Source organism: Apis cerana, linkage group LG13 (assembly GCF_029169275.1).
Source record: "Apis cerana isolate GH-2021 linkage group LG13, AcerK_1.0, whole genome shotgun sequence".
Classification (NCBI taxonomy): Eukaryota; Metazoa; Arthropoda; class Insecta; order Hymenoptera; family Apidae; genus Apis; species Apis cerana.
This window is the reverse complement of record NC_083864.1, coordinates 3,175,902-3,197,735: the sequence shown is the minus strand read 5'-3', so window position 1 is coordinate 3,197,735 and position 21,834 is coordinate 3,175,902. Positions and strand designations below refer to the sequence as shown.

General features: G+C 43.3%; 3 protein-coding genes across 3 annotated transcripts; 2 read left to right on the top strand and 1 right to left on the bottom strand.

Moving 5' to 3' along the window:
* The first annotated feature begins 1,729 nt into the window (after window positions 1-1,729).
* On the top strand, window positions 1,730-14,439 carry LOC107997151 (obg-like ATPase 1). The gene is made up of 11 exons (XM_017055581.3): window positions 1,730-1,867; window positions 3,496-3,677; window positions 9,408-9,468; window positions 10,452-10,579; window positions 10,747-10,922; window positions 11,245-11,322; window positions 11,396-11,493; window positions 11,591-11,731; window positions 12,894-12,990; window positions 13,064-13,186; window positions 13,266-14,439. Exons 2-11 carry the CDS (start codon window positions 3,497-3,499, stop codon window positions 13,374-13,376), a joined length of 1,194 nt encoding a protein of 397 aa, XP_016911070.1. The 5' UTR covers window positions 1,730-1,867; window position 3,496; the 3' UTR covers window positions 13,377-14,439.
* Window positions 13,725-16,912, bottom strand: LOC108002623 (uronyl 2-sulfotransferase-like). The gene is made up of 6 exons (XM_017064405.3): window positions 16,544-16,912; window positions 15,976-16,185; window positions 15,329-15,489; window positions 15,116-15,190; window positions 14,874-15,034; window positions 13,725-14,795 (listed from the first exon to the last, which is right to left on the bottom strand). Exons 1-6 carry the CDS (start codon window positions 16,697-16,699, stop codon window positions 14,644-14,646), a joined length of 915 nt encoding a protein of 304 aa, XP_016919894.2. The 5' UTR covers window positions 16,700-16,912; the 3' UTR covers window positions 13,725-14,643.
* Window positions 16,913-17,533: 621 nt separating this feature from the next.
* LOC108002668 (protein kintoun) lies at window positions 17,534-21,283 on the top strand. Its single transcript, XM_017064474.3, has 4 exons — window positions 17,534-18,112; window positions 18,197-19,411; window positions 19,484-19,920; window positions 20,008-21,283. The coding sequence occupies exons 1-4, from the start codon at window positions 17,588-17,590 to the stop codon at window positions 20,372-20,374; spliced, it is 2,544 nt and encodes an 847-aa protein (XP_016919963.1). The 5' UTR covers window positions 17,534-17,587; the 3' UTR covers window positions 20,375-21,283.
* The last annotated feature ends 551 nt before the right edge of the window (window positions 21,284-21,834 follow it).

Below are 21,834 nucleotides of genomic sequence, written 5' to 3'. Positions count from 1 at the left end.
CGCTCGATCATCGATCGTCGAGCGAAAGGATTGCCATTACCACGTCCCCGACCAATCCAACCACGTCCAAATAAATCTTGAAAGCAACGAGCGGCAGCGCGTCGTTGCGTTTCCGTCGCGAATTAGTAACGCAATCCTTCAATCCGGCGGACCTATCTAATCTGCCGAAATTCCTATAATTCGTCGGCCTTTAATATGCTTTTCATCGAAATTGTCGGCCAATAAGAAGGAGGGGAGGGGGAGGGTGGTTTCGATCGTGCGCCACGCCGGCAAGATGCTCCTCGAGCATCATGGTGTACCAATGACGTCAGCGACGTTTGCGGTCTCCAAATTACAATATCACGAAAACCGGGCGAGACTATGGAGGTATGGGCTACGGGGAGGAGGAATAGGTCCTTTCCGCCAGCCGTGCGCTCGTGGAATAATAGCCTTCTGATTATATGCATTATATGGGCCGAGATTGATACGGTTCGTAATAAAATAATTGAAATAATCATACGGCACAAGGTCGAGCACAATGTTAGAAATTTGTTCGCCAAATGAAATATCGGTTAACGTGAAATATCGCGCTCGTAACAGATATTCGGTTCGGTTTTGGCCGTTTATCGGAAATTTTCCCGATCGTGATCGCGATCGAACCGCGATCGCGCTTTGTATCTTTCGTTCCAACCGAGAAACGATACGAGAAATCAATTTTTGAGAGGATTTTACTTCTCGGGTATCGCAGAGGAAGAAGAAAAAAATTTCCCTAGGTTAAAAATTCAAAACGATCGTCTCGCTCTCTTCTCGATCCGATCTCATGGCGCCACTAAAAGGACCGTAGACCGTAAGGGCACATACACGCACACATACACGCGCCCGCGCGCGCGGCCATCCCCGGCCATCTTTTTTCTTTTTTTTTTTTTTTTCTTTCATTCTGAAGCAATCTTAATATTATCCTTCGAATTACGGCCCTCCGGTGATCCACAACGTGCGTTCCCATCACATAACGCACACCGTCGAATTAGATCCAATAATCGCGTTCGTATTTTCGATCGTATCGATCTTCCTCTTTACGTACACATTTATAAAAACTTTTGTACGTAACAGGATAATTGATTGTAATCGTTCGTGTCTCAATTGATGAATCCACGGTTATCGAAGAAAAAAGAAAAAAAAAAAGTTTATCCTGTTTGGGCGAAATTACGATTCTCGATGAAAAAGCGTTACAACGATTTCAATCGAATCGTGTATTTTTTTTAATCTCGAAGGAGTTATATTTGTTGTGGAAGAAGCATGCGTGTTTATGGTTTCTACGAAAGCATTACAATCAACTCTCTCTCTCTCTCTCTCTCTCTTTCTCTGATGACCCCTTTTTCTTCCAAGAGATTAAAGGTAGCGCTTCATTTCATAAATTCTATTCCTAGAATTACAATGAACTGGTCTCCGAATTATAGATACTTAGAGCGGATCAAATCATTGAAATCAACTAGGGAATCGTTTCGCAAAAATTACAAAGCAAAACTAAAGAATGAAAATGGCAATACGAAAAATTGAACGATAAAATTGACCATATTGTTGTTATTCGAGGCAGTTCGAATAAATAAGAATACTCGATTGCGCGTTTCTTTTTAATAATCCATCTAGCCTGCTTCTCGTTTTCTCTTTCTTTCTCTCTCTCTGTCTCTCTCTCTCTCTCTCTCTCTGTCTCTGTTTCTCTCTCTCTCTTCCATTCGATCGAAGAAGCTCTCGACTGGTAATACAGTTCCCTATTATTCGCGACTGAAGGCCGGTCGAACGTGTGACGTCAGTGTAGTGCTGTGTTCCTTTCTTTGCCACGCGTTGTACGGTGATATTTACTTAGAAACCGTAAAGAAGGATATACAAGGTATTTAATCGACGTTTGATCGTCCAATTGCACGAATCGTGCGTGAAAATAGTGCTATACTATAAGAAATTTCCCATATAATTTTCGTACGAAGGGACAGGTAACGTAACGCGCATGATGCAAAAATGATGCAATGCCCGTTGCGCTGATAGAAACGTTCATACGAATCCCCGATACGGGGAAATGGTTCAAGTGTGTGGTGAGAATCATAAAAAACGTGCACTCGAAAATTGTTAAAGTTAGCAATCTATAAATAACTCGTTCTCCCAGCCAAAGTAAGGTTAAGTTCTGGTGTGCATCTCGCGGCTGGTTCGAGAGGCTAGTGTTACGAGGCAGCACCGTGCAATGTTGCGCCTCGAGCCTGAAGCTCCCCCAATACGTCCAGTCCAGTACCGTTAGAATTGGCGGCTCTTTTAAATTTTTAACTTTCGAAATTTATCCGAATTTACCGAGTGTTCAAACCGACCGATACAATTTCCATCGTATCGATCGATAAAAAAACACGGAGTCATAGATCCGGTATAGAACCGAATATCGCGAGATAGATAAAGAAAAAAAAAAAGAGCGACGGCGCCTCGTCGAACGAATAGCAATCGTCAGAGCGGCATCACGGACGGCTCTCCTTTCCTCTCCCTCCCTCCCTCCCTCCCTCCCTCTCTCTCTCCCTCTTCCATTATCCATATAATTTGCAAATTTTCTGGGAGACGAGGAGGAAGGTGGCGCGGTTAAACAGAGTCCCAAAGACAGAGGAACGGAGTTTCAGACAGGGGGAAAAGGGGAAGGCCGTTCGAATGGTGGTCGATCGTGGGACGAAAAGAAGGCGACAGAGGGAGAGAGAGAGAGAGAGAGGAATCGCGGCAAAGTCGGTGGCGGATTGGCGGCCTAAGGCGCGGTTGCAGATTCCCGGCGTGATGCCGGTGATTCGCGGCTTTGGTGCCCAGTAATCGTCGGTCCCCTTACCCGACGTATTCCTCCTCCCTCGCATCTTTACTCGCCGAGGAGAGTATCCACCTCCCCCCTCCCTCCTCTCCGCGGCACTTTCGTATCGCCTCTCCCTTCTTCGCATCCCCCTTTGCCTCCCGTAGGCGTCGTCTCGTACCTGTTTCCATCCTTTTGATATGGCGCGGCCCATGGGATCGAGAGAAAGAAGGGGGGGCAATCTCGCGGTAAATACAGCAATCGCTTGATGTGCCGTCCGCATTAATATAATTAGTCACCCCGAGCGACTCGGATGTTTGAGAAGCCGACTCGACCCGACTCGAATCCACCACCACCACCACCACGCTTACTTACTCGCCCTCTCTGCCTTGATTCCGTTCCAAGCATCGCCAAGGCCGGGGGCAAGTGTTAAAGATTCCAAGGGTTGGGATCGACGACGAAGGGCGTGGCGCTCGAGCCAACGAATGCCGAGTCATTTTCATTTCTACATTTACGCGCGCCGTGTATATGCAAATATTGATATATCGTTTTTCTCCTTTCTTTCTTTCTTTCTTTCTTCCGTTTGTCGAGAGCCACGCGTTAATACGTCGAATACGAGAAGATGAATCGACGTTTCTTTGGATGGGTCGAATTGGGGGAGTGGGTTGAGGAGGACGAAAGGGATGACGATAGATTTCTATTTTTCTTAGGATGGCGCCAAAGAAAATCGAGGAACCGGAACGGAAACCGCTTATTGGCCGTGTGGGAACCAATTTGAAAGTTGGCATAGTGGGTATACCTAACGTAGGGAAATCGACCTTCTTCAACGTGTTGACGAAAAGCCAAGCGGCCGCTGAGAATTTCCCCTTCTGCACCATCGATCCCAATGAAAATAAGTATCCATACGCTTTGTTGTACGAGAGATTAGATTAAATAATTATCCCATTAATTCGTAATTTCGTTGAATTTCGACGAGAAAAATCCTGTATCTCGATCGATGATCGTGCGTCGTTTGTCCGTTGTTCGAACAATTTTGCTGGGAAGAATTTTCAGTAACCTCAAAAATGAAAGGACGGCCGTCCGTCAAAAATGTGCGACAAAGGTGTGCATTTGCGCAAGAAACGGGAGAAGAAGTCGGACGAGTTCGACACGGATGCATCGTTCATCGTGAAGAAAAGTCACTTTAAACACATCAAAGGCCATCCCCGCGAGGAGTACGTCCCGACATGGCCGAAACCTCTGCCCCGCCTGTATCCAAAAGCGAACAATTACTACGCGTTTCACGAAGACGCGAATCCGTTCACCAGATTCTTCGACTCGACCTTGTCGGACGACCACGAGAATACGCTCCCGCACTTCCCACCCTCCGAGGAACCGTTCGCGAGTCGGGACCCCTACCTGGCCACGGAGACGAGAAGGAAGTACCTCGAGAGGGAGCCGACCTGCTTCGTGATGCTTGGAAAACCCGATCTGAACACTATGAAACTTGCGAGCATGATCGCCACCACGTGGAAGTGCATTCTAATCTGCCCCGTTTACCTCATCAAACTCGAGATCGAGGAGGGTAGCGAGAAAGGTCGATTGATGGCGAATATATTGAAGCTGGGCGGTTACGTGGGCCCCGATATAATCATGAACTTGATAATTAACCGTCTCAACAGACGGGACGTTCACTACAAAGGGTACATCGTGGAAGGACTGCCGCTCATCCCGAACAAGACGCTCGATTACTCCTCCTATCTACCCATGGACGAGGCCGCGATCAGTGTCGCGTACAGCAACACCATGAGATACTTCAACCCCTCGTTCGAAATGACGTGTAGCGGGGGGATGGTGGAGCGCGGAGAGACTCGGGACTCGAGGGGTGGGTGCGTGGTCGAAGCTAATTACGAGGAGTTCACTTCGAGCCAGATCGAGGACATCTTCTCGAGGTGGCCGCTGAAACCAACTTTGATCATTTACCTGATGTGCCCGGACGTGGACCACGTGAAGAAGCGGAATCACTTCCGACTGAATCCGTTGATCGGCCGCATCATCGACACGAGTTTCCTGGACATGGCCGACAAGATCCAAATGTTGTTCGACCACGAGAAAACCAGGCATTACATGAACGCGAGCTACGAGTTGTACAAAGAGTTGATGGACGAGGAACGGATCTTGGACGAGGACCACGGCAAGTATCTTCTGAGACGAATGTCGGACGAGCCGTCGAACGTGGAAGCCCAATGCGAATTGTACAAACGATTGGTGATGCCTGCGATCAACAAACGCATCTTGTTGCACAATCCTCAAAACGTGATCCGGCTGGACGGCCGCTCGCCCCTCGCGTTCATGTTCCGCACCCTCAGCGCCCGTTTGCGCACGCTGCCCATCCGACGCGTCATCCTCCCGACGAGGATGGTGGAAAACGCGATGACGCTCGACGAGGAATCGCCCCTCCACGGGGACGAGTTCGAGGGGAGGTCGAACGAGGAGGCTTATCGAGACCTGGCCAACAGGGAGACCGTCTCCCCGTTGTTCCCCTGGAGACTGTCCACCTGGAATTTCCTCTGCCCGGTCGAGCTGACCAGAGGAAGGACGAGGAGCGGGAATCCGAGGCACAGCGTGCGTTTCATGAACAAGATATTCTTCCTCTCTTCGAGCAAGGCGGTCGAGCTGTTCCTCGAGAATCCGCGAACGTTTCTGCACCCGTTCCAGCCACGGCCGACCTGCAAAGTGGTCGTGTTCGGGCCCGATTACTCCGGCAAGTCCGAGCTCTGCCGCGAGTTGGCCCGAGAGCTGGGGGGGGCCGTGATCAACGTGAAGGAGGCGAGGAGATCGCCCTTCGACGCGGATCCGGGCCGCGAGGCCGGCTTCTACCTGACGAGCGGCAGCGAGTCGGACGCGATCGTCGAACGGGTGAAAGCCATCCCCGGGGAGAGGATCGACGAGGACGTGTGGAGGGACGGTGGTTACGTGGTGGACGGCATGTATCCCAACGTCGACTCTTGGAACGTGGTACGGGACTCGGGCGTCGTGTTCGAGGATGCGATTCTCCTGGTCGACGAGGAGCCTTACGATCATCTCACGTCCAAGTGGCGCGATATGTTCGAGGGGAGAAACGGGGAGGCGTTGGATCGGCGCTGGAGGGAGGACGAGGACGAGGAGGAATACGTGGAGGGATTGTTCGAATACATAAGGCACGTGCAACAATTTTATTTCGACTGGAAGACGATAGAGGAGATGGTCGCCGACAGCTGCCAGACCTTGATCCCCTGCAACGTCGGAAAACTCGCGGACGTATCCGCCCACGCGATCCGACGAATTAAGGATCGTTACACGGACAAGGCCAGGCTCATGACCGAGGAGGAGAAGGAGAGGGAGAAATTTCTGGCCGAGTACGTGGGTATGGCCGACGTAACCGTGGACCTGGAGGAGGAGGAGGAGGAGGAAGAGGGGGAGGGGAAGCAGGTGGTCGGGGATGCGAAACAGGCGGCCAATCTTCGGTTCGGCGACACGGCCGATTACTGCCCCGTCGCGTTGATAAGGTACAACGTGTTCTGGAAAGGGAAGGAAGAGTTCGGCGCGATCTTCATGGACAAGATATACCACTGCTCCACAAGCGAAGCCCTCGAGGAATTCTTGCGCGACCCGAGGGCGCTGAATCTGCCGCTGCGCAAACCTCCGTCCACCGTTCCGCCCCTCCGCGTCAGCGTGATCGGGCCGACCGGGAGCGGGAGGAGCACGTTGTCGGACGCGATATCGCGAGAGTGCGGCTTGGTCCACGTGGATTACTTCGACTGCTTCACCGCTTACATGAGGCTGCGCGCGATGCCCCCGATCACCGACAAGGACGCGATAATCATGACCAGGGGCGGCCTGCTGGAGCCGGCCGAGTTGCCGGAGGATCTGAACGACGAGAGGTACAACAGCGACCCGAGGATCGTGCAGACTCTCGTCCGCCGTTACTGGAGCGAGGGTGGCCACCTGCCGCCCAGGATGCGCAGGGAGTGCCTGTTGGATTATTTTAACGGGTTGTACAATAAATCGGGGCTCGTGCTCGACCAGTTCCCGAGCTGTCCCCAGGACGTGGAGACGGCGTTGAAGCACTACGCGGTGCCCGAGGTGGTGCTCGAGCTTCGCTGCGGCAAGGAGACGGCGACCCAGAGAACGTTGGGCGAGTTGTTCTCGTCGTGGGAGAAGAATTTGGAGGCGGAGAAGGAGGTGGAGAGCGAGCGGTACGCGATGGAGCTGAAACATTACGAAAGAAGAAGGGACGACTGGGTCGAGGAGACGTTGGCGAGGGAGGCCGAGATGTTGGATCCGGAGGAATACGACGGGGAGGAGGAGATGGAGTCGAGGAGGTACGAGTTGGAGGAGATATGGTATCAGACGAACCCTGAGCCTGTGTTGTTCACCGACTGGGAAGATTTCGAGACGGCGAAGGGAAGGATCGAGGAAGAGTTCTCGAGGAAGTACGACAGCGAGGCCGAGAGGGTGAGCGCCGTGAGGGAGAGTTTGGTCGACGAGTCGATACCGTACTTCGTGATCGACGCTGAGAAAAGCCCGAGGGACGTTTTCCTCCAGGCGATGCAGATCCTCGAGCCGTACGCCCGTCGCACCGCGTCCACCCTCGAGCAAATATCGAGCATAGACGTGGAAACGGCCGACACGCTGCTCGATTGCGGCTACTACTTCCTCAGCTCGTTCGGCCGTTGGTGCCCGGTCCAGTTGCACCGTAACCAGATCCCTCTCCAAATGTTCTTGCCGTTGGAGATCACGGAGGACATATACCCGGTCATACACCGGCAATACGTTTACTTCCTCGGCGGCAAGGAAGCGCAGGAGGAGTTCCTCAAGGATCCGTACAAGTACCTCGAGCAGGACTCTTGCGCGCCCGTCATACAGTTTCGAATCGCGGTGATCGGGCCGCCTAAGTGCGGGAAAACGACCCTCGCCCAGCGGTTCGCCGACAAATACAACTTGAAGGTGATCACCCGTGGCTCCGCCCTACGCTACATCATAAAATACTTCCCGTTGGTGGAATCGGCCGAGCTGGTGGAATCGGAGCTGCGTATGGGAAGAATGGCCCCCATGGAGCAGATGAAACGGGCCATCGAGATGTACTCGATCGACCCGAGCATAATCTCGCAGGGCTTCGTGCTGGACGGGTTCCCGATGAGCCGAAAGGAGTACGAGCTGCTCACCTACCTCGGCATGCAGCCGATGGTCATCCTCGACCTGATCTCCGATCTCGAGTTCTCGCTCGATTGCTTGTCGCGGGACGGGGACGACGAGATAAGCAAACCGCCCAGGTTCTCCAAGAGGTTTCTGGCCCACCTTTACGACGTATGGCGGATCGATCAGGGTGGTTATCGGCGGTGGTTGAGACGTTTCAACCAGAACGTGATCGAGGTGGACGCGACCAGGTGCATGTGGCACGTGTGGACCCGCGCCGACGAAAACGTGTGCTCGAGATACCTCGGGATCAGGAAATACTTTCGCGAGTGCGACTACGAGAAGGTTCACTGCCTCAGGTACATGAGCGTATCCCCTTACGAGTTCAGGAGCAAGCAGAGCGGCTTCCGATCGTATTGCCCCCTTTGCCTGTACCACGAGGACGCGTTGACGAGGAGCGAGGTGCCCGACCACCGAGGGACGGTCCAATTCAGGGAGCACTTGTACTGGGTTTGCCCCGAGCACATGGACGAGTTCGTCCAGGATCCGGAGAGATACCTTCCGCCTGTGAGCACGAAGCAGCTGCCCGGCGAGCGTCCGCGCGTCTTGACGGAGACGATCGACCTGGAGCATCCGTGCTGGGTGAAACGGTTGCGAGTGAAAGGGTTGTGCTCGGTTACGTATCTGGACCATCTGCCCAGTCGGGACGTCGTGCGAGGGAAACTGGACATAGGCGTGTTGTACAGGGACAACGTGTATCTGTTCTGCTCGAATGCGTGCCGCGATAAATTCATGGAAAAGCCCGACAAGTACGCGGACGTCGTCATCAATTTCACCCGCACTTTGGCCCCGATCGACCCGAGGTCGCTGCCGAATCTCGGCTTCCTCGAGCAGACGGTCGCCTCGTTGATAATCGACGCTATTAATCAAGTTTCCGTAAGCAGGCCGAAATTCCCGGGCATGTCCCCCTCGGCCACCGCCGCCATTTTTATCGGCACCTACTTGAAGGCGAAGAACGCGCCCGTTTCAAGGGAGACGGAGTTGTACAGAGCGGTGAACGAGAGGATTTACGGTTACGAGAAGATATTGAAGCTCGCCAGCCGGATGATGAAGCAAATTCTGAACCCTTTCCTCAGCGTGAACGAGCACAGGAGACCCCGCGCTTACGGTTACACGTTGAGCCAGCTGTCCGTGATATCCCACGATCCTAAACGCGACACCAACTACGTCTCGTTCTGCCGGACGTCGCCTACGCAAATTTTAGTCGACTTCGACGAGAACGACCAGGAGTCGAATATGAACATCTACGACGTCGATTTACATTTCAACTTAGATTAAGCTTACGTATAATGCCTCTTCTGTATCTGTATAATAAAACTTTGTAAATAGACGATTCACACGTCCTCTCTTCCCTTCTTTTTAAAACGGCGTTCGTTCGTTTAATCAGACATTTATTTTTCAGCACGTCGCGTACCTGTCCCTGACACGAGATTCGATTATCTGTGCGACTATTTCAAACCGGCCAGGTATGTAGATGTGGTAAAATATCGTGTTGGACAAATCCTCGCTACTCCAACGATCCGATACCGTATTAGTCACCGTATTATCGAACGAGGGCAACGAATCCACGCGCAAAATCCACCCTCGCGACGGGAAACGAGTTGGAATAATCGTTCGCATTTCCATACTTTTATTTTCGCAAGGTGGGGACGATACGTGAAAGCGGTACGTGATCTGCAATGCAGATTCAAGAAAATTCGCGACACATCGTAGTCGAATATCTATCGACTTTCCATGCCTCTCTCTCGCATAACTCGCTTTGTAATAATAAATTATATATATATATATGAATTTGAATTAATATTTCTACTCTGAAAAAAGAGGTAAGATTATAAATCTCCAGAATAGAAAACGTATAACCGATACTTACGAAATACATATTTATATTTATTTCGAATAATTAAAATTCTACTTTAAAAACTGATAATGGAAACTTGTGCTACACGAATGAAAGGCGTTTATCATCGTTGATGAGATCGAACTAAGCGGAATCGAAACTTAGTTGAGCAAGTAAAAAAAATTAGTTTATCGAAAGTGAGTTCGATGGAGAGAGTTTGCCGTGGGACACGTGTCGGTTCACAATTCCGCTAATTCGGAGAGATTAAAATGCGAAAACGGCGTCGAGATCAAAGAGCAACGGCGAGAGAGACATTGCACACGATCCTGCTTGTCACGTGTCGGATGATTCAACGATCCCTAATGAAAGCCATCTCTAACACCCTCCCCTCCCCTCCCCATTCTTGGTCATTTTACCAACACGCCCGTCTTCAAAGGCTAATTGTTTAATGATGCTACTCGCATTAGCATTTAAATACGACTCGTTGTCGCTGTCCTCTCCCCGTTTCCAATTCAAAAACCGTGCACCGTAACCGTGTAATTTCTTATCCCCGTTGAAAATCCCAATATGATATTCCTTTTTCTTTTTCTTTTTTTAATTTAATCTTTACAGCAAAGTCCCGGCCTTCTTGAACGTCGTGGACATCGCCGGATTGGTTAAGGGCGCAGCGGAGGGCCAAGGACTGGGGAACAGTTTCCTCTCGCACATCAACGCTTGCGACGGAATTTTCCATCTTTGTCGTAAGTTGAACGCGATTTTAATGATTAATCTTTCGTTCTTTTTCTTTCTCCTCTCCTGTCTCGTGTCGTCGAGGCTGTCACGAACTTTGTCTCGCGACAGTAAAACGCAGAGAGAACGTAGATTCTGAGGAATTTTCTTCCTCCTCATGTCGCGATTTTTCACGCAGGAGCGTTCGATGACGACGACGTTACCCACGTGGAGGGAGACGTGAACCCCGTCAGGGATCTCGAGATCATCAGCGAGGAGTTGCGGTTGAAAGACATCGAATTCTTGAACGGCCATCTCGAGAAATTGGAGAAACTCGTTGTTCGAGGAAACGACAAGAAGCTCAAGCCCGAATACGTGAGTGTGATCGAATAATAATGTATATAGACGCATTGCTTTATATAAGAAACAACTCCAAAATTTGTCGAGCGAAATTAAGAGGGTGGTGGTACGCTGCTTCTTAGAACGAATCAATCGAATTTCCGATCTCTCTCCCTCTCTCCCTCGTTCGCAAAAAACTTTTCGAAACCACCGCCACTCTTCCTCTTCCAAAATATATCGTTATCCTCCATCCAGTTGGAAATTATTATTCCACTTCAGGTGACGAACACCTGATCCTTTCGTTTCTATCCGGTGAATATCGTATAAATACCGAGTGTATCGATCCTTCTCTGCGCAGGATACGTTGTTGAAAGTGAAAGGTGTGATGGTTGACGAGAAGAGGCACATCAGATTTGCCGATTGGAGTGCCACCGATGTGAGTCAGTCAATCTAGCTTTTCATTTCTATTATAATTAAACGTCCGCTCACCTTTCCGCCACATTTTCCAGATCGAGGTTTTGAACAAGTATTTGTTCCTCACGTCGAAGCCGGTTATTTATTTGATCAACCTGTCCGAGAAGGATTACGTGCGTAAAAAGAATAAATGGTAAACGGTTTATATATTATCGTTCGTATCGTTGCTTCCTCGATTTATATCCAACTTGTCCCGAGTTCGGTGATTAACGGTGATTAACGATTTTCAGGTTGATCAAAATCAAGGAGTGGGTCGACAAGAACGATCCGGGGGCCATTCTGATCCCGTTCAGCGGCGTGTTTGAAAATAAACTACTCGACATGAACGAGGCGGAACGCGGGAAATATTTAGAAGAGAACAAGGTCACAAGGTGAATCGGGAATTGGGAGAGAAACGAATTTGTATCCGTGCTTGATACGTAAATGAGAGGAATAATAAGTGCACAAGTGTAAAAGAGGAGAGGAGGGGCGAACGTTCGTAAAAAATTAAACGTTTCGCCTGACCCCCCTCCCCGAAAACCCGAAAACCTGAGGAAGAAACTCGGGTTCCCATATTTAGTTATGCACCAAGTTATCTACTAACGGTAATAACAAGCGAGGGGCTCGGGCTTTAAGCGTCTAGACCAGCCCTACTTTCACGTAGTAGGGGTTACTACTATAAAAACTGCGGCATCCTCGCGCATTATATTTTTACGAACGGCTATTCAAATTCTTGCAAAATTGCATAAAAACCCCTCCTACCCTCCCGGGCACACGCACACACATACATACATACATATCACGGAGAAGAGTGGAATGAGGATCAACCGGTTCAGTGGGTCATTGGCGGGATAAGGTTAAAAGCGTGCGTGTTGTTCGTGTGCATAAATTTCGATCGAGTGATCGTGTAAATTTTTCGATTGACCGTCCGAAAGAAGGAAAATGATAAGAAAGAGGGAGGGAGGAGGGGGATGAAACGAAACGTTTGATCGTTATTTGCGGTGAAAAATTATTAAGTGTTCCTCCTATTCAATGAATACTACTCGTATAATCATGGTTTGGTAAATTGTAAATTTTTTTTGGTCCAAATTTTTGGACCGGTCCCTTGGCAAATCATCGTATACGACGAGGTTTCTCTTCTCGCAGGTAATCACAGGGGACAAACGGAAGATCTCTAGATACAGCGATTTTATTTCTAGACCGCAGATGACCGGGCCGCCGAAGTAGGTCTCTCGGACAGAGTTAGAGTGATAAAATTGCGGTATTAAGTCGTTCAGCTTTATGTGTATTCTCTGAAGTCTGGAAGTCTCGTCGGGCTCGCAGAATAGGATGGCTTCCCTTCTTATACCCTGTCATTAGACGATATTCGGTTCGGGACAATCATATTCCGTGGTCCTGGTTTTTTGGCCACCCCTTCTTTGAACCAAGAATCTATTTCCTTTTCCCTTTTTTTCTCTTTTTCTTCTCTTTTTCTTTTCTTTTTCTTCTTTCCATTATCATGCTAAAAAAATTATCAACGTTTCACTTTACGAAATTTTTTCTATTTTATTCTAGCGCCCTCGACAAGATCATCGTTCAAGGATACAAGGCACTGCAATTGCAGTACTTCTTCACGGCAGGCCACGACGAAGTCAAGGCATGGACGATCCAGGTAACGAGCGAAGTCTTTTAAGCTTTTGTCGGGGAGCATTCTTTTGTTCAAAAATATCTTTCAATATTTTCAGAGGGGTACGAAAGCACCACAGGCCGCGGGAAAGATTCACACGGATTTTGAGAAAGGATTTATCATGGCTGAAGTCATGAAATTTGACGATTTTAAAAACGAGGGATCGGAAGCTGCTGTGAAGGTGAGTACATATCCCTCGTTGATAATAATCAAAACGCGTTGGATTTATTTCAATGCCTGTTCCTTCTTCTTTATAACAGGCTGCCGGAAAATATAGACAGCAAGGACGCAATTACGTCGTCGAGGATGGAGATATAATTTTCTTTAAGTTTAACGCTGGAGCTGGATTAAAGGATGCGAAGAAAAAGTGATGGCACGTTTGGCTCATGTTGCTGCTCGTTCATTTGTACATCAACATGATTGCCATGTTTTGCTGCACGCGCGATATGCGTATAAAATGGTCGAAATCACTTTCCGACACCCCTTAATTTTATTTTTCGTTCAATTTGAAATCATACATCACCGTCGTTGTACACCATCGTTGATAACGATACCGGCATTTTTATATAACAACATTTCGAATTTTACTCAAATAAATGATATTTTTATATGTTCTATTAAGCTATAAAAAAAAATGTACGTCCTTTTGCTTGTAATAATGTATCATCAAAGAAGTAATTTTCTGTCGGTTCTATCGTATCGATTCTGGTAATTATTCGTTTTTCTTTTTTTCTTTTTTTTCTTTTTTTTTTAATATTTCATACGATAGTTGTAATATTGAAAATCTTGCATTTTTGAAGAAAGTGTAAATAAAATGATAAAGAGCTTCGTTACATGATATCCCGCTAATATTATATAAACAACCGGTAAACAGGAAATAATCATTGTACGTTTTCTAATGTTCCCTTGTACATTTTCGTATTTATTCTAAATACATTTCGTTAAAATATTTAGTAAAAAAAAAAAAAAAAAAAATACTTTCATCCTCGGTGATATAATAAGGCCGATACGTTTAAAAGATTGCTATATACATTTAAATGATTACGATATTAAAGATAACTGCTTGAACTGGATCATAAGATGTTTTATGTTCAAAGTATCGTATAAATTGAAGATCGATACTTGAGGAAAATTAATTTTCTTCTTTACGTTTTCTAACGTTTTCTACGTTTTTTGTGTCTATTGATATATAAAAAAAAAAGAAATGAATAAAAGATAACATAAATTCTTATATTTCTAATTAAATATAAGAATTATATTTTTATTATTATATTATTAAAAATACTTTAAACATCAATATCTTATAATTATTGAAAACACGAATATTATATCTTTGACTTGAAATACCTACATGTATAAATAATTATACTTATTGTTATGATAAACTTACGAATGTAAAAAATGAATAAATTATAAGCTGTAACAATGGAAAAATAATATTTTTTTGTACACGCATCCTAAATAATGGAAGATTTAATTTCATAAGATTTGAATAAAAAAAAATAGAAAAGAGAAATAATTCATTCACCATATTCCTTTTTCTCAGGAAAATTTTCTTTAATATTATTAATTATCTTTGGTACGTATCTTCGAGACAAACGTGACGAAATTTCCTTTCTCGACGAATATTGGCCCTCATCACCGTTTCTTCTTCAATGTTTCGTTTAAAAGTCGCAATTTCAACCATTGATAAAACTCTATTTCATCCTCGAAGAGTTTAGACAAAATATTATAGCCTTTTTGCGAATTTAACATAAATTCGGGGTCGGGAAAATGTTTATTTTTCGATTCTGAATGAAACGGATCAAGATAAATTTAATAATATCGCGTATAATGTGCAATTCTATCAGCTTCTTATATTTACTTACGAATTTTTTTGTAACTATGCTTAGCACCTCGAAAGAAATATGGAAATTTGTATTCCAGTAAATCTATCGATTGTTCCATGCACTCCAATATTCCGACAACAGGATACCATTCAACGACGTTCGCTTTGGCCCGTTGTAACGCCCACTTGTTATTTATTTCTCTATAATTAAGATCACAGAGAAAGATCGAGAGAGCGAAATGTGCTAGAAAAAAAAAAAAATGTTATTAATCGAATACTTACGAGCATCGAGGATCTTGACCGCAAAATATGGGTATGGCTCTATTTTCCAGCATATTTCTTCGTCTCTCGTGATATCTAAAAAGTGGCATAAATTCGACGCACGCTTAAATTTACTCGCCGATACGCTATTACGCAACACTGAGTGTACCGTACAAATATTATTTCTAGCGAAATATTTATACAAATCCTAGGAAAGAAACGTGATTTCTTTACCTCAGAAAATTTTGTACTCCTATAGGATTCCTTACTAAGGAAATGAATGATGGAGACTCTCGCCCGAACTTTGAAAAGTTTAAGAATCTGACATCTCCGTCGAAACTTAAAGGAATCGCTTCCTGTCTTATGATATTAGTAATTTCTTCTACTAAAAGTTCCTATAAAATAGCACAAATATTAAAATTATTTACAAAAAAAATAAAAACTGTCTTCTCCTCGTCGAAAATTAACGAAAATAACCGATAAAAAAATATATATATAATTTTTTCATATTTATTAACTCTCCTATCGTATTTCGCGCGGTTGCGCTATCTTCCTGAATTCATCCATAAACGTGCTCCATATAAGTATTTCCCGCCCGGTTACTTTAATTGGAAAGATGAAAGTGGCACAACTTCGATTGCAACACTGAAAACTCAGACTCCGACTCCGAGAGTGCAAAGAGTGCAAACGACCATTTTGTGATTAAATTTTTCGAGGGTCTATTCTGCGATCGATGAATCAACTAATGATTCATTCATTTCGTTCGCACGAATAAATTATCGAAATTAATCGCGATTAATATTCGTATACGATAAGAAAAGGAAGAAAAAGAAGATCGAATCGACGAAGAGCATCCCGTGTATTTTATCATTAAATTTTACCTCTTGCAAAGTTGATAGAAGGCCGTGATCGCCAGGTGGTAATCGTATATGCTTAAATGCATTGTAACCCTGCAAACGTTGTAGCAACAGGACAAAGAGTTCGGCTCCGGCGTCGGGTACACGAGTCAACATTAAAATATGTTTATTCATCTTCGGCAAAGCTCCACGAGCAGCTAATTCCGCGAGAGAGGGGGTAACATATCGATACGTCTACAAAGCAAATCTCGTATTAATTGCATATCGTACAACAATGTATAATGATATAGTTTAATTTAATAAATTCAACAACTTATATGTTATTAAACGAGAGAAAAGGAACGCCTGCAATATATCTCTTGCAATCGTGGACCTCTTTTATTTTGTGAGAAGCATTTTATAAAATGCGTGAAGAAGAAGAAAGATCACTTTCCAATAATTACGTTCTTTCACCGATGCACTTTCACTGCAATGCACAGCCTAAACTAGATCGGTGCGTCATTCGAAAAGAAAATTCGCTTTCGAGTTGAACTATATCGAAAACTTGGTTAAATTTTAAATGTAGTATTCGAATTTGCAATACCGGATTTACCTGATCCTTGTGGATATTTTGTTCCCCAACGTAAGGCTCTTTTATATTTATCCCCGAATTGTTTACAGTCTCTATAGTTGACTTCAAATTTAAAATGATGAAGAAAACTGTCAAGCAAGCAGCGACACCAGTTACCAAGCCGCGATTAAACCGCATCTCAAAATGAGATTCGATCGATCGTTCGTTCCTTCCGAAGGTGGTTACCTTCTTTTCTTAAATATTACTCTACCAATAATCCTGATTACGGACATTGAAAGTATTGAAAGTCACAAATTATCGACGTTTGTGTCTACCAAGTAACTAAAGAGAATGTCAGTGGGTCAGAGACTTCGTACCGCTTAATCCCCACATCTTCATCTAAACTCCCACCAACAGTTGGAAATTGCGGAAAGGAAAACTTTTCTATGCGTAATTAATTATACATTTTAACGAGCAACAATTTCGAGATGAAATTCTAACCGACTTAACATAAAATGATAAATTATTTTCGTTCAAAGTTTAAAACGAAAATTTATCGCTTCAGATTTCTATTTCTCGTTGCAATTTTATAATAGCGGAGTCATCTACGGAGTCATATAGTAGGGAAGCTGGTGCAGTGAAAGGTAGCTCGATTTTTTATTATTGAACGATGATGCTATTTCTTTGCTATTCGATATTTGTCATCGAATTTTCGTGCCACTCGACCGAATCTTAACCGAAACCAAAAAAAAATAAAAAAATTAAGAATTAAAAATATCCAAAGATTACGAACAAGTTTGACTTTTTTTCCTAGCATTGACATTAATATTTTCCTGTAACGAAAAAGAAGAGGGGGGAGGGGGGAACGTGAAACGATCTTGGGAAAATCGAAGAGAAATATATCGATGGATTTAAGAAAATAGAGTTAAAATAGAAAAAATGGCGCGAACGCCATTAGACGTCTCGAAGTTCCATGTTTGACCGCTATTCAACCGGCCGGCGTAGTGGCGCAACTATCCACGTGGTATAAGAGTTCGCGATCTTTCTACCTATCTACAAGTTTATTTGTAAACAGTATTTCGTAAGATGGACGCGTACGATATACATAGAAAAAATTGGGAAGATTTGGATGTAACCAAAGAAGAGTTAAAAAATATAACGGAGTGTCTGAAAAAGGAAGAATTTCGTAAATTGTTAATCGAATACGCTGAGGAGGTGACTGATCCAGAAAATAGAAAGATCTACGAAAAGGAAATCACACAATTAGAGAAGGAACGGGGCGTCGACGTTACATTTGTTCATCCCGAGCCTTGTTACGTCATAAAAACTAGTGTAAATGGAGAGAAAAAATGTTTTCTAAACATAAGCAAAAGTAACATCGTTGACCGACCAAGCAGTCAACCTTCTTTCGAGCAAGGTCATCGTGGATTACAATGGTCTATTCCTTATACGTTGACACCTCCTCGTGATGACCTTGACAAAAAGAATGTACGTTGTAAAGTGTTCGATGTGGTCTTTCATCCTGACACCATGTATCTGTCATCCAAAAATGCACAATTCCGCGAAATTGTTCACAATACAGCCCTCGATGGCGTGGAAAATAATTTCAAGGTAAGAATCGTCAACCATTGTTTTGATTATTCGTTTTCTCGATTATTCGTTCTTGTAATTTTTTTATTCTAATTTTTTATTCAGGTTAAATTAGACCGGAAAAATCTTAAATTTCCAAAGATATCTTACAAAGGAATATGCCATCCTACTGTGATCAGAAAGCCATCAAAGGAACCAGCTAAAAAGCAATTGGACATAGAACCAGAAATTTATCAAAAATTAATGGCTAGTTATGATGAAAGTAGGAAACAACAATTCAAATGTGCAGAAGAAATGCCAAAGCGTTGTTCACCACCTACCAAGTATTATAATAAAAAAGTAGATAAAACTGAAGATATAAATAGCAAATATGTGACACCAAAATTTTCCATAAAACATCAATCTGATATAGAGCTCGAAGATTTTAGCAATAACAGAAATGCAAAAATGAATGCTACAGTACCTAAGAAATTAATCATTAACATAGATCTACCCTTACTAAAAGCTGCATCTGATGCTTCCTTGGATGTACAAGAACGTTTTCTCAGTTTGAAAAGTGAAAAACCTGCAAAATATTTATTAGAATTACCTTTACCTTATTGCGTAAATGCAGACAAGGGTAATGCTAAATTTGATTCAAAATATAAAAAACTTGTAATAACACTACCAGTTATTCGACCAGTGGTACTGGTATCTGATGCTAGAGAAGATAGTGGAGTTGATAGTGATCGTAGTAGTCCAGTACCGTTATTGTCGGAAGATTCTACAGAAGATTCTCTTGATCAAAATCAGAAGAGCAACTCTGTGTCTAAATTAGTTGAAGAATGTGAAAAAGTGCTTGAAGCTACCAAAATAGAGTATGAAAGTGAAAATATAGAGGATTCTAGTGATACAGCATTACGGACTAGCATAGAAAATATAGACATGTTTTTAGATCCTAGCATTAAGTATTCACTGCCAACATTTATTTGTAATATGTATAACAATCAATTAGCGATTACTGTAAATGTAAAAAATGTCGATCCGAATTCCATACGCCATAAAATTTTACAAAATAATTTAGGAATACACGTTTTACTAACATCTATAGGAACAGGTTTCTTTCCACAGCATTATTCGTTGTGTTTAAAAATAAGCGAAAATTCCATAGATCCCGATTCGCTCACGGTTGAACCGTGGGATAATAACGTTGTATTTACCATTATGTTAAAAGACGTGGAAAATTTAGCGCAATATTATGTTGGTACGAACGAAGAATTCATGGAAGAGAGACATTTCCCTACTGCTACGTCTTTCAAAAATCAATTAAAAGAATTACTGGTAGGTATATGAAATATAAAATATACATATGAATGGAAAATAAAGATTATTTCCTCCCGTTATTTTACACAGGCAGAGGAAGACGATAATTTGGAAACGGATCGAACAGTCAACGTACATGCTGACGAAGACGGTGTTGTCATAAATATTACTCCGAAACATCTAGATTCTGACGATGAAGTCGAACAACACAGTACAGGATCGATAGAAGAACAACCGAGTCTTTGTCGTACGTTACCAAAGACTAGGTCCGTTTCAGAAAGCAGTGGGGATGAACTAACAAGTAATAGCATAAATACAGGATCATACTCGAAAAGTATATTGAAATCACGGCACAATCATGATTTTTCACGTTCAGTGTCCGAATCAAGTGCGGATGAAAATGGAATGGCTTCATCGTCTGTAGATTGCCATTACGATTCGACACAAGATTTAAATCTTGAATCAGATTGTTCCAGTTTAAAAAAGACAGTACGATTTAACGATGTAGTATCGCGACAATTGTTCAGGTATTTTTGATATTCTTTTTTATCTTGTTAATTTTTTGATAATGATACAAGTACGGTAAAGTTGATCGATTCTCGTTTAATTTCTAGATCTAATTCCAGTATTTTGGGTCAACGTAAAAAGAATCAACGAAAATTACGAAATAAAAGACGTGTTCACGAGCGTAGGATGAGCGAAAGCGAAAATTCCGAAACGGAGGAACGTGAAAAGTACAAAGCAAATCAAAAAAATGCGGAAGTCTCTGAGACTATAAAACCTATACTTAATAAGGATAAACAAGTGGCGCAACAAAAAACTGCGAATATCGAAATTGGAGAGGGATCGAATAATAATCATTCTTCGTTAAAACGGAAATCAAGTATCGAGGAAGAAATTATAAACGAAACAGCCGAGACTGTAAAGGATGAAGTTACAGCACAATTTAAGAACGATCTAATATTCGACCTCGATATGTAGATTTTTATCAATCAAGGAATTTTGTAACGTGTATGTGATAATTTTTTAAAGCTTATAAAGCGAATTAAAGTAGTTTAATTGGACTTTTTTCAAGAAATTACAAAAAATAATAATAATAATAATAATTAAATTATGAATTTTGTCTAGTATCATGCGGTAATTTCTTGATAAAATAATAAATTCGTACTATTATATGAAGGACTTTGAGAAAAATAGTCCTAGGTGATATAGAATTTTCTTTCGTTCGATAGTTCAAAACATCGATCTTATCGTAAATTTATTCTTCTTCTATTTATAAAATTAGAGTAAGAATCTTTTTAATATTTCTCATATCGATCTATTTTGAATTTTAACTATCTCTTATAGAAAAGTATACAAAAAAAAAATCACATTTCTTAAAATTTTTGTGAAGAAATCTTTCATAAAAAAAAAAAAAAAAAAGAAAGTGCACGTTCTATTTTATAAGGCGAAATTCTTATGAAATGAATTTTTACACATATATTTTATAGATCGTCGTGTAATTGTTTATATAGAATGCACGTAACCAATTCATCTTTCCAATAATCACGATCGTATATATATATATGTACGATATATACGAATATATATATATATATAATCACGTTTATGAAAACATAACTCTGTTGTTGGAGCACTTGCTTTCTTAGTGAAGTGTTTGACCCGTATACACATATACACGATATACACGATACTAGCGTATTCTCTGCAAAACAAGAAATAGAAATACAATAGATAGTTAAATAGATGGAAGTAAAATTTTACAACAATAAAATCGATCGATTTTTAATCATTTTTCATCATTATGAAATTTAATCGAAAAATCATGGGGAAAAAAAAACGTACTATTATCATTATGAGAAACGTATACAATATATTTTAAACAACTAACCGGTTTATTTTATTTTCCCTAACTTTCGATCTTCAATATCCTCTCCTAATTCTTACTTTTCATTTGTCGCGCAATTATATCCATAAGAAGGACAAACTCGTTTCCGAGAACTGGATAAACAACATAAGTTCGCTTATAAGTTGGCAAGCGGTAGAAGCGCGAATCAAAGTAGAGTTACGTCGGTAGTGGTAGTGGTAAAGTAAGGTGGAAAAGTGGGACAAGCGAAGGCAGTTGGCCCGCGGTAGGAACCGTGGATGAGAGGTTGGAGCCCATCGATCTCGCGCTACCTGCGGGGGTGTAAGGTCGTTACACTCGCGTCTACCTATGCACGAGCTACAACATCGCATAGTTGCTCGTATTATTCCTATTGATGCCCCGCCACGGGAGCGAGACAGCGACGACCCTCACGAATGCAATGTTCTAATTTCGCGGCGCAACCCTTTGCAACCACTACCACAGTTGACGACTACCGTGACGGGGTCGCGGCCTGATTCGCAAACACTCCAAAAGACCTAGAAGGACAAGGGCCTCTCAGACACTACGAAGGTAC